The sequence below is a fragment of the Capra hircus genome, chromosome 4 (genome assembly GCF_001704415.2).
Source record: "Capra hircus breed San Clemente chromosome 4, ASM170441v1, whole genome shotgun sequence".
Classification (NCBI taxonomy): Eukaryota; Metazoa; Chordata; class Mammalia; order Artiodactyla; family Bovidae; genus Capra; species Capra hircus.
In genome coordinates, this window is record NC_030811.1 from 16,904,751 (window position 1) to 16,919,600 (window position 14,850).

The 14,850-nt window shown below is 47.4% G+C and overlaps 1 protein-coding gene across 2 annotated transcripts in view; it reads left to right on the plus strand.

The window, feature by feature from the left end:
• The window catches only part of PARP12 (poly(ADP-ribose) polymerase family member 12), a 44,877-nt gene continuing 30,027 nt past the window's right edge, over positions 1–14,850 (plus strand). Inside the window, exons 1-4 of one of the 2 annotated variants that reach the window (XM_018046870.1) lie at positions 1–1,395; positions 5,566–5,701; positions 9,446–9,746; positions 12,177–12,275. In XM_018046870.1, the coding sequence (XP_017902359.1) occupies positions 1,067–1,395; positions 5,566–5,701; positions 9,446–9,746; positions 12,177–12,275 (865 nt within the window). In that variant the 5' untranslated portion in view covers positions 1–1,066. The remainder of the gene's footprint in view (positions 1,396–5,565; positions 5,702–9,445; positions 9,747–12,176; positions 12,276–14,850) is intronic. The other variant, XM_013963533.2, reaches the window with a different exon arrangement.

A 14,850-nucleotide genomic window follows, 5' to 3' on the forward strand; every position in this document is an offset into this window, starting at 1 on the left:
ACACACACACACACACACACACACGGGATTCGCTTCTTGCTACCGATTTAGACATTTTTATACAGCTTTCTTTTTTCACTTCACAACACATCATAGATGTCTTTCCAGGTCAATAGGCACAGATTTAACGCTCGCTGGTTAGAGCTGTGTCCCGGTCTGGATAACGATCAACCGCGTTGCTCCCATCTCCCTACTTCCTCCACACAAATGCTTCTGTACGTACCTTACCTACCGTTCCTTTTACTTCTAGAAGATTCTCAGAAAAATGGGTAAAAGATCACGCACATTAAACATTAGTAACTGTTTCGGGATTATTTTCCCAAAGGGCTCTAACACGTCACATGTCAGTCAGCCATGTCCGTGAGGTGTTCCTGTGCCCCCATGGCCTTTAATATAGCCCATTCAGCAGGCGCGGGGAGAAATGGTTTTCCTTTGAAAAGAAGGGATTTTCGCGTTTAAAACAAGCGATTCACAGCCTGCGCCGAACAGAAAGTAACACTGAGGCCGCCTTCGCGACTCTGGGCGATTGCTTCCACCTGAGGGGGCCCCAGGGCGTCTTCGCGGTTTCCCTCAGCGCCTAGCGTTTGACTCGCGCGACGCCGCCTGGCGGTTCGTAAGTGCGCGTCCCAGGCCGCTCCGCCCAGCGCCCGGCGCAAAGGTGCGCGGTCCGCCTGCCGCGCTATTTCCCGACGCCCGGGTCAAAAGCGGGCGGCGCGCGCTCCCGGGCGGCCCCACCCAGCCTCGTCCCGGCGAAGGCGCTACCAGAACGCCAAGCGCGACCCCTAGGCTGGGTTGACTTTCTTCCTGTCAGCACTCTGAGGGGACTCGTCGCCGAGTCCCCCGGACGCTGAAGAAGCTCCTGCGGGCTTCCGACGGGGCGGGCGCGCACAGCTGAGGGGCCCGGTGCCGGAAGGCGCCGAGCTCCGCTCAGCTGAGAGCCGGAGGCGTGGCGAAGCCACTGGGTTCTGTTCTCCCCCGGTCGGGGGGAGCTTTCAGTTTCGTTTTCAGCCGCAGTCTCCTCCCCGCGGGAGCCGCCTGCGCCCCTCCAGTCGCGGGCCCGACGACAATGGCGCCGGCCGCCCTCCTCCGTGAGGTGACCCAGGTGCTGTGCGCGGCCGGGGGCTCCTTGGAGCTGGAGGAGCTACGGCGCCGCGTGCGGCCGAGCGTCGTCGGCGAAGTGCTGGACCGGCTGCTGCGGGAGCGCGGGCGCTTCGTGGTGGCGCAGCGGGCGGCCGGGGCGGGCGCGGCGGCCGTCGAGCGCGTGGTGCTGGCCGTGTCGCCGCTGCGGCTCTGCGGCGCCCATCTGGGCCCGAAGCCGGGCTGCGCGGGGCTGTGCGCGCAGCTGCACCTCTGCAAGTTTTTGTTCTACGGCAAGTGCAAGTTCCTCAGGGACGGGTAAGGCGCCGCGCCGGGAGCCCGACCGCGGGGAGGGCGTCTTCTTCGCTCCCCGCCCTTCGTCATTTTTGGGGAGAGATGATGAGGGGGCTGTACCTTGGCCTGCGCCCCTCCCCCTCCTTTCTCTTCAGCGAAAGTTTATTGAGCGCTTTCTGAATACGTGGAACTGGGCGTGGGCCTCCGCGTCGAGCGGTGGCCTCGGAGAGGGACCGAGGGCCCAGCACGGGGAGGGACAGCTTGGGAGTGGCCGAACCGGGGTGGGGGTGGGCCCGCGGCCCCCGGGGCCCACAGCCCGCTCTGAGGGCCGCTCAGCGCTCTCTGCCCCGCCACGGAAGGGATCTTTTGAAAGCTCTTCACCTGCTGACTAGACGCCAGCGGCTTCCGTTGCATTTGGAATACAATGCAAGCTTCTAACCCTGGCCCCTAGTGCCCCTGAGGGAACTGAACGGGTCCTCGCCGGCCCTCCATCCTGGGCTCCTCACGGTGCCCTTCCGGCCCGGGTATAACTCCAGCCTTTGCTCATCGGGTGACCTCTGCTCTCCTGGACCGCCTTTCCTAGTTTGCCTGGTGTATCCTTCAGCTCGACTCAGGCATCTCTTTCCTTTGAGCCCCTTTCTTTCTTCTCCATCACGTTCTGTTTACTTTTCTCATAGCGCCTATCATGGCCTCCCCACTGTTTTCAGTAGAACGTAAACTCAGGAGAACAGAGACCCCTCCGTCTTCGTCCTGGCTGGCCTCTCCCGGCCCTCAGCTCTGTGCTCTGTACCTGGCAGGCGCTCAGTGAGGCGCTTGTGGAGTAGATTCAAGAGGTAAATGCTAAAGAATTGGGACCTCACCCTGAAGGTAATGGGAGCCCGTCAAGAAGCAGAAGAGCGCAGCCATCAGGTGTGCATTGTAGGAAGATAGCTTAGATAGTGGTATGCATGCTCATAGTGGTGGCTCAGAGGTTAAAGCGTCTGCCTCCAATGCGGGAGACCCAGGTTTGATCCCTGGGTTGGGAAGATTCCCCTGGAGAAGGAAATGGCAACCCACTCCAGTATTCTTGCCTGGAGAATCCCATGGACTGAGGAGCCTGGTGGGCTGCAGTCCACGGGGTCACAAAGAGTCGGACACGACTGAGTGACTTTACTTACTTACTTACGATGATTCCGTTTGGAAGCTAGTCCAGTCATCTGGAAGAATTTTAGTTATTTTTCTTTTTTCTGCCTCAACAGGATAGACCTTACTTCATGCTCACATCAGGTCTAATTGTGAGATTTAACAGCGTGAAGTATGGACCTTGATCCATATAGTCATTTAGGGACCCAGGCTGGCAGATCTAGACTCTGTCCTCTTCAACCCATGACTCTTACAGGCTGTCTGGGTATCAGGTTCCAAGGAGCAGGTACAGAAGATGGATAGTAGAGGGCTAGTGGGAGATTTTTATGGGCCAGTTCTGGAATGGTAGCTATTTTTCTGTCCATGACCCAAGCACCACAGGATGTCTCTGCCTGGATGCAGAAGGAGCTGGTAAATGTCCCTGAGAAGCAGCTGCCCAGAAATCCTTAGATTCAGATATTTCAAGACCCAGATAAGGCCTTATGAGGAATGGATGTATGTATGAGAAATTTGGGAGAGCTGGTAAGAGGAGGGTGACAGGATTCGATAATTGATGACTCATTTTTCTTTATTATCGTCCACTAGGAGATGACATCTTTCTTACTGTTGACAGAGAGTGGGAGAGGGTTTTGTTTTGAAGAGTGCCCAGAGGGTAGCTCTCCAGGTCTGAAACTTGGGAGGATTGCCAGGATACTGAGATGCAGGTTTTGGGAGTTTTGGGGCAGCATTTACTATGGCTGCAGCAGCAAGGGTGGGTCTAATCTGAGGTGGAAGCTGAGGGTGGAGCGCCAGGGCAATTGAGCCTTCAGGGGCTGGTGGAGAGGCAGCATCTCAGGGTGGAAGGAGGAGCAGCATGCAGAGAGGAAGGTAGATACAGTAGGTGGTAGATGGAGGGATCTAATGACAGATCACTAGTGGGTCTTGTTGATGTCTGTAGTTGGTAAAATAAAGATAACAGACCTGCTATCTTTAGATAGGCTAATTCCCAAAGTTGGGGTCAGATTTTGTCTTGGAAGTCTAGTATTTATAGGCCTGGATGATCTTGAGTTCTGTGTTGTTGGTTTTTTTTTTTTTTTTTTCCGTCTTCTTTGTGGTTTACACAGGACAGTTTCTTGAACCTTCCTTCTTTGACTGTTTCCGGATCACATAAGAGAGAAAGGGTGTGGTCAGCTGCATGTTCTGTGCTTTCCCTGTGAAGCTCTCTGTCCTCCTCAACTGCAGGATCAGCTGTTGCAGACATAGATCATCACTGCTGCTTTTGTTGGTGACCTCTGGAGAGGGTCCCAGGTCCCTTATTCCATCCTTTGCTTAGGGGACAGTGAGCAAGTGGTCAAGAACCCAGCCCCAAGACAAGCCTGCCTTGTCTCTGCCTTGGCTCTGCCCCTTGCCAGTTGAGTGATCTTAGGCAAATTAGTTTTTATCTGAGCCTCAGTTCTCTTATCTCCAAAATGGGATTGTATTACCCACCTTATAGGCTTGTTGAGGACACTGTGAGTTAACTCACAAAACTTTTAAGCAAACGCTGGTTTGTGATAAATGCCCTTTTAGTAGCCATCATCATCATCATCATTGTAATTATGAAGCCCCTCTGCCCAGAATGGGGCTTCCCTGGTGCCTCAGATCTTAAAGAATCCGCCTGCAGTGCAGGAGACCTGGGTTCGATCCCTGGGTCAGGAAGATACCCTGGAAAAAGGAATGGCTACCCACTCCAGTATTCTTGTCTAGGGAATTCCATAGACAGAGAAGCCTGGCAGGCTGCAGTCCATGGGATCACAAAGAGTCAGACACTACTGAGCGACCAACACTTTCACTTTTCTGCCTAGAATGGTCTTTGCTGCTCTCAGTGCCTGGTTCCTCAGCCCTTAGTATCAGGCTTAGACTTTATACCATTCAGGCACCCTCCCTGATTGCTTCCCCACTCCTGTCAGGATCAGGTGCCACTCTGTTTGCTGATGGATTCTGAGCACAGCTGACCTTGCGCTTCCCACATTTTAGAGTCTTCTCAATGTCTGTGTATCCACTAGAGAGGAGCGGGGTTGGATGACTCCATGGTTTTTGGCCTGTGCAGTGCAAGAGGGAAGTTGCTCTTTACTAAGTTGGGGGAGCCCAGGGGAAGTACGGGTTAGTCAGTGATTCAATTTTCTTTTGAGATGCTTATCATAGGTATGGCAGTGTCTGAGTCAAGCAGGTGTGATTTACGTGACTCTGCTGGGTTCTGTTGACCCAGGTGATCATTTGAAGGCTTATCTTTGGCTCTTTGGGGCATAATGCCAGTTCCTGGCTCGCAGTGAGTTTTCAAGAGGCAATTGTTGATCAAAAGACTGGAAGAAGGGAGCAGAAAAAAGGGCTGGGCCTCAATGGTGTGTCTGTGTACGTGTGTGTATACACACCTGTAATCATAAGCCATCCACACTCATTTATTCAGCCAATGTTAAATGCCAGTAAGTGCTCAGTGACTGGCACACTGACTGTTCGGGAAATGGCCCTGTAAGTCTCACTAAATACCTGCTGAGAGGTGCTTCCCTGGGCCTAAAACTCACAAGGTACCATCTCTTCTTTTACAGATGAGCACTATGATTTTTAATGGACATGCAGGTTTTCTCTGATGTTTTTAAACAATGTCAGGAACTATTCCTGAAAAATTATCTTAAAGATTGATTTTGCCAGTCGTTTCAGTTTGCTCAGGCTGCTGTAATAAGGTTCCACAGACTGGGTAGCTTAAGAAACTTATTTTTTCACAGTTCTGGAGTCTAGAAGTCAGAGGTCACGCTGTCAACATATTCTGAGGCATCTCTCCTTGGCTTGTAGATGCCATCTTCTCCTTGTATCTTCACATTGTCTTCTCTCTGTGTCCTGATCCCCCTGCCTTTTTTTTAATAAAGACACCAGTCAGATTGGATTAGCCCCTGCTCCCCCCAACTCCCACCCCCACTGTGACTTCATTTTTAACTTGATCACTTTTTTGAAAGGCTCCAAATACAGTCACTTCTGAAGTACTGGGGGTTAAGACTTCAGCATAAGAGTTTGGTGGGGAGACATTTCAGCTGTGACCCTAGCCCTGTTTGTTTGCAGGAAGGACTGTAGGAACGGCCACAACTTGATGTCCAATCACAACATAAGCGTGCTGAAAACACATGGCTTGGACCACCTCAACTTCGGTGAGCTCTGCATGCTCCTGTTTCAGAACGACCCCTTGCTCTTGCCAGAGGTGAGTGCCAGGAGGGGTGGGCCCGAGGGTAAGTGATGAGGAAGAGGCCAGGAAGTTGGAAGACAGGGAAACACTATAGCAGAAGAAACTCCAAGGGCCCAACAGTGATCACTGAGGTCTGCCTGTTGGGAGCCCTGGACTGGATTCCCGCCTCTGCTGATTTTTAGATCTGTGACCTTGCACCAACCTTGCCACTTCTTGAAGCCTTCTTTCCTTCTATGTCAGTTGGGCTGGTACCTCCTAAGCAGGGCTTCTGTGAGGTTGGGTGCCGGCAGCCAGCACGGGAGATCCCACCCATGACAAGGTCATGTGGAGGAGACCTGACAAGCAAGGCAAATCAGGACTTGAGGGACTCCCTGGACCTGCTCTAGCATCTACCCCAAACCAAAATCTGTCTGTCTACTGTTTACTATATTATGCTTTCACCAACTCTTCTGACATTAACAGGGGGCTATCCCCGACCACCTTTCTCTGGAGAAAATCAACTTAGTGCTCTAGTTGATAAGTCTCCTGGACATGAAAGGAGCATTTCAATTCAAACCCCACTGTTAGCATTCTAGCTTGCTTGGCAGGTTTATCCAGACTCTTATACCTATGCATATGCTTGTTCACAACATCCCAACCATGACACGGGAACCCTAAGCATTCTAAAAATATAGAGCCCTTTGAGGGGTAAAAAAGTTTTATTAAAATAATACTGGTGAAGGGTTTCATTGTTGAGCCAATGCTTGCTGCCAGGTTCCCATATCCCTTATCCATTGTGTGCCTGGGAGTGCATTAGTTAATATAGTTGGAATGTAAGAAAAACAGGTAGTAGCCTTGGTATTAACCACATCAGACCTTTGAGCTAATAAGTTCTTTTTTTTTGTTGTAACCCACTGCACCTTTGCTCCATGAGAATGTAACTTTGTTTAGTACTTTCTGAGGCTGACACAGATTAGAGGTATAAAGAAAAAACACTTCAAGGGAAAACAAGTTTTCTGGTTGATCAACCTTTATCAAAAAAAGGGTCATAAAATGTCAACAGGCCTCCAAGGCCAGAAGATAATGTACACAACATAGGACCCTTGTTTATAGGAAAGGTATGCAGAAAAAAATCCTGGTTTCAATAAGGGCAAAACCGCTGGAGTGTTTGAGCTGACTCTGCATGACCTTGCATCTTTCATTTTCCTCTATGTACAAGTCAGGGTATAAAAGCCCCTTTTGAAAATAAAGTTACGGGCCTCGCTCACCGAAGCTTGGTCTCCCCGTGTCATTCATTCGTTTGCCAATGCCGTTCATCTTGAGGGTATCCCTGGACTCTGCTGAGGCTGGACCCCAGCAGTTGGGGGAGATTGTTTGGCCAATGATTGCAGCCAGTTATTACACAGAGCTTAGTGGGGGTTGGGATTCCAGCCAGCCCCTTCTTGTCTAGCAGGACTTAGAAAAATGCAGGTACCACGGGGCTCTGGAGGTCTGTGGGGCAGTTTTCTAACTTGGGTCATTGTGAATTCTCATACTGCACTTCAGACAGAAACTACTTGTTTTGAAGCTCACTGCAGTGGTCATGGACGAATTCAAGTCCTAAGAGAAGTGGACACCAAGATGTAATTGAAAGTGGGAGAGATTTATTTCGGGGGAGCAGAGGAAGGTGGGGGAGCCTCCATGTGGTGATAGTGCCCTGAAATCTGTGGCAGGAGAGGGGAAGGAAAGGAGATTTGGTCAGAAAGGATCCTGACTGCACTGCAGTTCCCCATAAGCTTCTGCCCAGCCAGCACAAAGTTCTGAGCTGAAGTCCCTGTTGGCAACATCTGTGTCTCTCCAGAATGGCCTGCCTCTGAGGGCGGGGACTCTGTGTACGCAGGATGGCAGCCAGGCCGAGTGTTGGCTGCGCTCTGCAGCAGATCTGAGAGGTCATTCTCTGGCCAGCATGGGTTCTGTGGGCTGTTCTGGCCCTCCTTGGATGAGGCGACAGAGATGAGATGGATATATGTTAATGATATTTAATAACAAAATATTTATATTTTAATGAATTATTATTCAATTGAATCACTTATTTGAGAAAGATGCTATAGAGCAAATGACTGGTACATAATATGTATTAATTGATTTTCTTTGCCTTTTGAAAATTAGTATCAATTTAATTCAGTTAATCTTTATTGCGTATCCACTACAGGTGAGGCACTGGCATTAAGGAGATGAGAAGCCCCTTCTGCTCTTCCAGGCGGGGCACAGCTACTGGGTGGGACAAGTTGGCGGTTGATAGCAAGGTGCTGTTGGTTGTCAGTGCTTTAGTGGGATTGTCATTGCTTTAGTTGGGAGTTGGTGCTCTGGTCTCAGGGGCACAGTTTGGGCACCAGGGAAGGAGTCCTGGAGCAGATGGTGGTTGCTTTGAGTGCTAGAGGATGAGTGGAGGATGAAGGTCTGGGAAGAGGGAGGCAGAGAGCCTGCCTGGTCAGGACACAGTGTGTACGTCAGCATGACCTGGATTTAGGGTGGGAGGGAGAGAGAGAACTAGGTGGGTGGAGGTTCATCTGCACAGACTCCTGTGTCACAGGAGGGAGTTGGAGCGAGGTTGTGTTGGGAGGGTAGGCATTAACTTTTTGGAGCAATCACCTTGTTAGTGGTTTGAGAAGTGAATCAGCAGAAGTGAATCATCTGGAATGTGCAGTCTGTCTCCTGGGCTGTGTGAGGTGGTTCAGGACACAGTGCTATCACACGGGCTAAAAGCTTGGATCCAGTACTGCTTTCCTTCAGGACTGCTGCTCTCAGGCTAGTCCCCTCATCATCAGATGACTGTTGAGGGGTTGTTGCCATGAACTGAACACCCACTGGTTCTAGTCACTTTATATATTTTTCATTTAATTCTCACAATAGCCCAGCTTTGTAGATGGCATTAGTCCCATTTAGGGGATTAAGAAACAGAATCTCAGAGCTGGTGAGTGGCCTGCTTGAGGTCAGGCAGCTTGTAAGTGACTGGATCAAAGTTAGGGCCCAGCTGTTGCTGATCTTCTCCCCGGGGCTTCCATCCCCAGAAGGTGGTCCCTGATGATCTAGGTCTGAGTTCTGCAGCGCTCTGTTTGATATGATGCCTATGAGTTGAGTGGGTGGGCCCATGATGGTCTCTGGCTTGGTTCCCAGCTCTAGGAATGTGGAATATAGAGGAGAAGGAACAGCTTATTGAAGTTCAAGCCCCACCTTACCAACAACCCAGTTCAGCAGACACCACCTGTGCCAGGTGTACTAGATAACTGTGACTCAGAGCAAGCCTGTTAACTTCACTGAGTCTTATTTTGAAAGGGCTGTATTTGGCCTTCTTGAAACCCTCAGAGCCTCTTTGACCTTAAATTGGAGAAAAAAAGAGTTGGGAGAAGCTAGGTCCTGGGTTAGAGGGAGTTGGTGAATCAGTGAATTGGGGTCAGTCAGTAGAATGCAGGGATTGTTAGGATGCTCCTGTGTGAGTTACATTAAAATGTTGTCTCATGAAGGGAGCAGCTCTGATCAGCTGGAAGTTTTGTTTTTTTTTTTCCCAACCAGAGAGGCTTGCTCTGGGCAGTCTGCTGTCCTCTTGGTTCCCATTTACCAAGGGCAGTTGTCCATCTAGAGTGAGGGGTGTTCTCAGAGCTTGTGACCCATGTCACGAGAGGGTCACAGCCTTGGCTAGGTCTCTGGAGGAACATCAGTTAACCAGAGACTGCTCAGTAAGGAGGTAGTGTCATGTGAGGCCTTTCTAAGCTCCTGTCTTTTTTCCTTCTTCGTTAACAGATCTGCCTTCATTACAACAAAGGAGATGGACCGTATGGCTCTTGTTCCTTTAAAAAGCACTGTATCAAGCTCCATGTCTGCCAGTATTTTTCACAGGGTGAATGCAAGTTTGGCACTGGCTGTAAGAGATCCCATGATTTCTCTAATTCTGAGAACCTGGAAAAACTGGAGAAGTTGGGTATGAGGCCGGAGCTGGTGAGCAAGCTGCCTTCCATTTACAGAAATGCTCATGACATCAAGAGTAAAAGCTCTGCCTCCATCCGGGTGCCACCTCTACCCTCGCAGTCACAGGGGACTTCCGGTAAGGCTCTGGGCTGGGGCTCCTGGATTCCAGCTGGCTGCCAAATGGAATGTGTAACTTTGGGCAAGTCTATGCTGCTCTGAGAAAAAGGGAGTTGGCCACCCCTTTCCAGGCAGTGGGGGCTGTGAAGATGAGTTGAAATCAGAGCTGTGAACAAACACATTTTAAACAAATTTGGGTTGGTGTGGACTGTGGGTGAATTCCCTCTGGGCCTGAGATCTGCATGGAAATGAGTGATACTGCTTCTCCCTATCTAGTCTTCCCTCTTCTGCCCTGGAGAGCTTGTTTTCCTGTGAAGGACCCTGCAGTTAAGAATGCCATGCTCTACAGTTCTGGGGCCATCCTTTGCATTATGTTCTGTTGAGATTTTTTTTTTTTTGATAAGTGCATGAGTCACATTTTATCTATTTTTTTGAATGAAGCATATTTTAATTTTGGCTCTCTTTTGACATGAATGGAATTTTTTTTCATCATTGCAAACTTACTTAGTTCAGTGCTCATCTCCAAGTGGTACCTGCTGGGCCACAGTTGTCACTGATTTGTTGAATGGTGAACCTGCCAGGATACTTTTTATTTTTATTTTTTGAGGAATGTCATGCTTAGCGACAGGCATATGGGGGAATTTTGAGCAGAGATTGTTTCTTTAGTAAGCATTTCTCTTTTTATATAAAGCTTGTGACTAGACTGTGTCGGGTCTTAGTTGTGGCATGTGGGATCTTCATTGCATCACACAGGATCTTTGGTCACAGAGCACAGACTCTAATTGCCTTGCATGGGCTTAGTTGCTCTGCCGCACGTCAGCTATTAGTTCTCTGACCAGAGATCAAACTCCTGTCCCCTGCATTGCAAGGTGGATTCTTAACCACTGGACCACCAGGGAAGTCCCAGTAAGCATTTCTTGAGTACCTGTTACACTGTGGGAAGTGAATACCATGTTTCAGTACCAGGGAGGCAACTATGCCTTGGTGTCCTGTGAATTTCACACTATCTGCTGCTGGCTGGCCTTCCTGATAGTCCATTTTCTCATTCAACAAATTTGAGTCCTTGCCATGTCCTGGCAGTGTCCTGGGCCTTGCTTCTACCTTGTTGTCTCTGAGACACAGCTCCCCCAACTTGTTAGCTGTACTGATAACCTAGGATTTTTAATAGACCACTTCCTAAATTATTAATGCCAGGATGACCAGCAAACTAACTTACCACTCTAAACTTATCTGAGATTTATATTTGAAAGGTGTCCTCACTGTATGTTTCCTTTACATTTTCTTCAATTCCTTTAGGTTAGTTTCTTCGAATAGTAGGAAGCCTAGAAGCAAACGATTTTGCTTTAATAGATTGTTAAAGAGTATCAGTTGGATTATGGCCTTGTTAAAAAGGCAGGGAAGGATACCTGCCCCTGGAGGGAGAGGGAGGCAACCTCTAAAGTGCCACAGGTGTGAGCTTTAAGGTCCAGCCTGTGGATGTCTGCTGCTGCTGCTGCCGCTAAGTCGCTTTAGTCGTGCCCAACTCTGTGTGACCCCATAGATGGCAGCCCACCAGGCTCTCCCGTCCCTGGATTCTCCAGGCAAGAACACTGGAGTGGGTTGCCATTTCCTTCTCCACTGCATGAAAGTGAAAAGTGAAAGTGAAGTCACTCAGTCATGTCCGACTCTTCGAGACCCCATGAACTGCAGCCTATCAGGCTCCTCTGTCCATGGGATTTTCCAGGCAAGAGTACTGGAGTGGGGTGCCATTTCCTACTCCAGGATATTTCCCAACCCAGGGGTCAAACTGGCGTCTCTTGTGTCTCCTTGCAATGGCAGGTGGATTCTTTACCATTATGCCATCTGGGAAATTCTTACAATTAACCTAAATTAGGTTTCATTTTGAATTGTAGGCTTTCCATTAATTATTTTTTCTTGGTATTGGAACCCAGTTCTCACAGTTCATTTGCTTTTGGAATCAAATCTAGTTCATAAAATGCAGCCTTCACTTGTTCTGTGGGGTAATCACAGCAGTAGATACAGAAGGAAAATGTGTTGGTTAGTGGTTCCCCACCCCTCCCTATTAGTGTCCCAGGTTCCACTGTTGAAAGCTTCTGATTGAGTCAGTCTGAGGGAGAGCTGAGCACTTGTGTTTATAAACAGGTCTCCTAGTTAATTGAGTGCACAGCCAGAGCTGAGAAAAAGCTAACCCCGACGATGATGTCCTGGATTTGGCAGCAGTCATATGGCCTTGGGCTCCCGAATTCCTCCCTAGAAGGCGGAGAGGGTCCACCTGTGTGTCTGAGGGTGCTTTCATCTAGAACATTATAAGATTTTGTGAGGTTGCCTTGCCCACTTTTGCCTCATGCGGAGGAATGAATGAATTCTGTTCTCTCTCCTTTGTACCTTGAACTACTCCAGCCCCCTATCAGAAGCACTGGTGACACATCTTTGTGGTCTTTCTTTGTAGAAAGAAGAGACACAGGTTCTGTGTCCCTAAACACTGCCACCCAAGAGGAGAGTGATCAGATCTGCTTGTTCCATATCTGGAAGAGCTGTAGCTTTCAAGGTGAGTGGGGGGAACCCCTTCGTCCAGTTGCAGGAGGGACAGCTGCTTCCAGTTCCCAGAGCTCTGCTCTGACGTCACCCCTCAAGGTCCTCTCCCCCATCCAGAGAGGTTCGGGCATTCTTACTTGCAAGCTGGTGGCACTTCAGTGATTTTGTTGGGGAGTTGAGAGTGGTAAGAATTATTGAATACTTGAGTTTCTAAAAATCAAACTGTAGATGAGTTTGGGGGACTGTTTCATGCAGCAAACGAATGTCAGGTGTTGCCCCTTGGTTAGCTTAGTGTGAGGTCACAAACCCACAGAAACTCTCGGATGCCCAGTCTAGTTTTCTTCTAGAAGGAGGTTGTAGTCTCAGAGATGCCTCAGAACCTAGGAACACCCTCTTCTCAGGAGGAGACCCCTGTGTGCACTCTCGGGGGATGAGAATTTAAGTTTGGAGTTTCTCTCAATACTCTCTTTCTTATAAGATATAGCAAATGTTTTGTGTGTGTGTGTGTGAGAGAGACTGTATTTTTACTAAATCTTTGTTCTTGCTGATGTCCTGGCTTTGACTAAAGAATGATTCCTTCTCAAATTTGGTGACTCTTCTTAAAAAAACACAAACACCCAAACTTCCTGTTTTGTTTTCAGTCTTTAAAAAACTACCCAAGCAATTCATGAATACTTTCACTTTGTAAATGAGTGAAATGGTACAGAGTAAGGCCTGAAGTCTTCCTTCAGCCTTCCAATCATGGAACTGTGGTCATATTTGTTTTACATATTTTTCAACAAGTGGGAACATGTGATATGCGTTATTTAACCTACTTCTTTTACCTAATGGTGTGTCTTGGTGATTTTTTCTCTGTTAGTATTTGATTAGAATGATTTTTCCTTGAACATCTGAGTATACATGTATTTTACCATGGATAGATTCCTGGAAATGGAATACTAGGTCAGGCAGTGTGTGAGATACACACACACCACACACACACACACACACACACACGTGTGTATGTATATATATGTTTTTAAAAAACCAGCATTATTAGATATAATTAATACAAAATAAAATGCACCCTTTGAGTTTTGGTGAATATGTTTGCCCATATCACTATCACTACAGTCTGGATGTGAAACAGTTCTCTCATTCCAAAAATTGCTCTTATGCCCCCATACAGTTGATCCTCACCACCCAGTTTCCTGACCCAAGGCAGTCCCTGATCTGCTTTTTGTTGATGGGGACTAGATTTGCCTTTTCCAGAATTTTAAATAAATGTAATCATGTATTCTGTTGCATTGATTAACTACAATTTGTTTATACATATGTACATTGATGAACATATGGGTTATTTCCAGTTTGGGGCTTTTATGAATAAAACCTCTGTCAGTTTTCATGTACAAGTTTTCATGTGGATATATGTCTTCATCTCTTGGGTAAAGTCCTCAAAGTGGAATGTCTGATCATATGGTAAACATGTATTTAACCTTACAAGTTACTGCCAAACTGTCTTCCAAAGTGGATCCATTTTGCTTTCCCACCAGCTGTGTAGTAGAGTTTTGGTTGCTCTGCATCATTGTCAGCACTTGGTATTGTCAGTCCTGTAAATTTTAGCCATCCTAGGAAATGAGTAGTGATATCCATTGTGACTTTCATTTGTATTTCCCTGATAGGTAATGATGTTTAACATTTATTTTCATGTGCCTTTTGGCTGTTTGCGTATCTTCTGTGAAGTATCTGTTTAAATCTTTTGCCTATTTTGCAGGCAAATAACACCTTTGTTAAGATATTAAGTATATTTCACATAGTATACAATTTATTTAATGGTTTTTAACATAGATTTGTGCAACCATCATCACAGTCAATATTAGAACATTTTCATCACCCACAAAGAAACCCATTAGCAGTCACTAATGGGTGGGGAGCCCTTCTCCACACCCCCAGGCTCCTGGTAACTACGTCTTTACATTATGTCTCTATGGGTTTGCCTGGATATTTCATATAAATGGAATCATACAGTATATGGTCTTTTGTGACTGTTTTGCCCATTTTTTATGGGGTTGTTTGATCTCATTATTGATTTGTAATAGTTTTCAATATTCTTTATTCACATCTTTGACAGGTGTCAAATTAGCCAGACTTCATTGTTATTACTTTGAAAGATGAATTAAGAATGTACAAAAGACAGTAAGAAATGTCTTCCTCACACCCCTTTTTCCCAGCACCAAGATTCCCAGAAACAGCCCTTATTACTAGTTCCTTGAATATCCTTCCGTAAAGATTTTATTCAAGCAGAAGTGTATATCTAGTCTCTCTTTGTACAAGGTCACTATGCACACTGTTTTGTACCTTTTTTCAAATGATACAGATGTTTGATTTTTGTGGACTATATTTTCATTTCAAAATTCAAAACAAATCTTTGCTCATACCTTTGTGCCCAGCCACCTAGTCTTCCCCTTCCCACATGTGTATTTAGTGAGAAGATATCTAATCCTGTCTTCTATTTTTTCACCCAAATAGAGGCATTCCACAGCTGTGTATCTTTCTACTTAATAGTATATAGATCCTTCAGGTATCAAGAGTGTGGAGATTCCCATTGC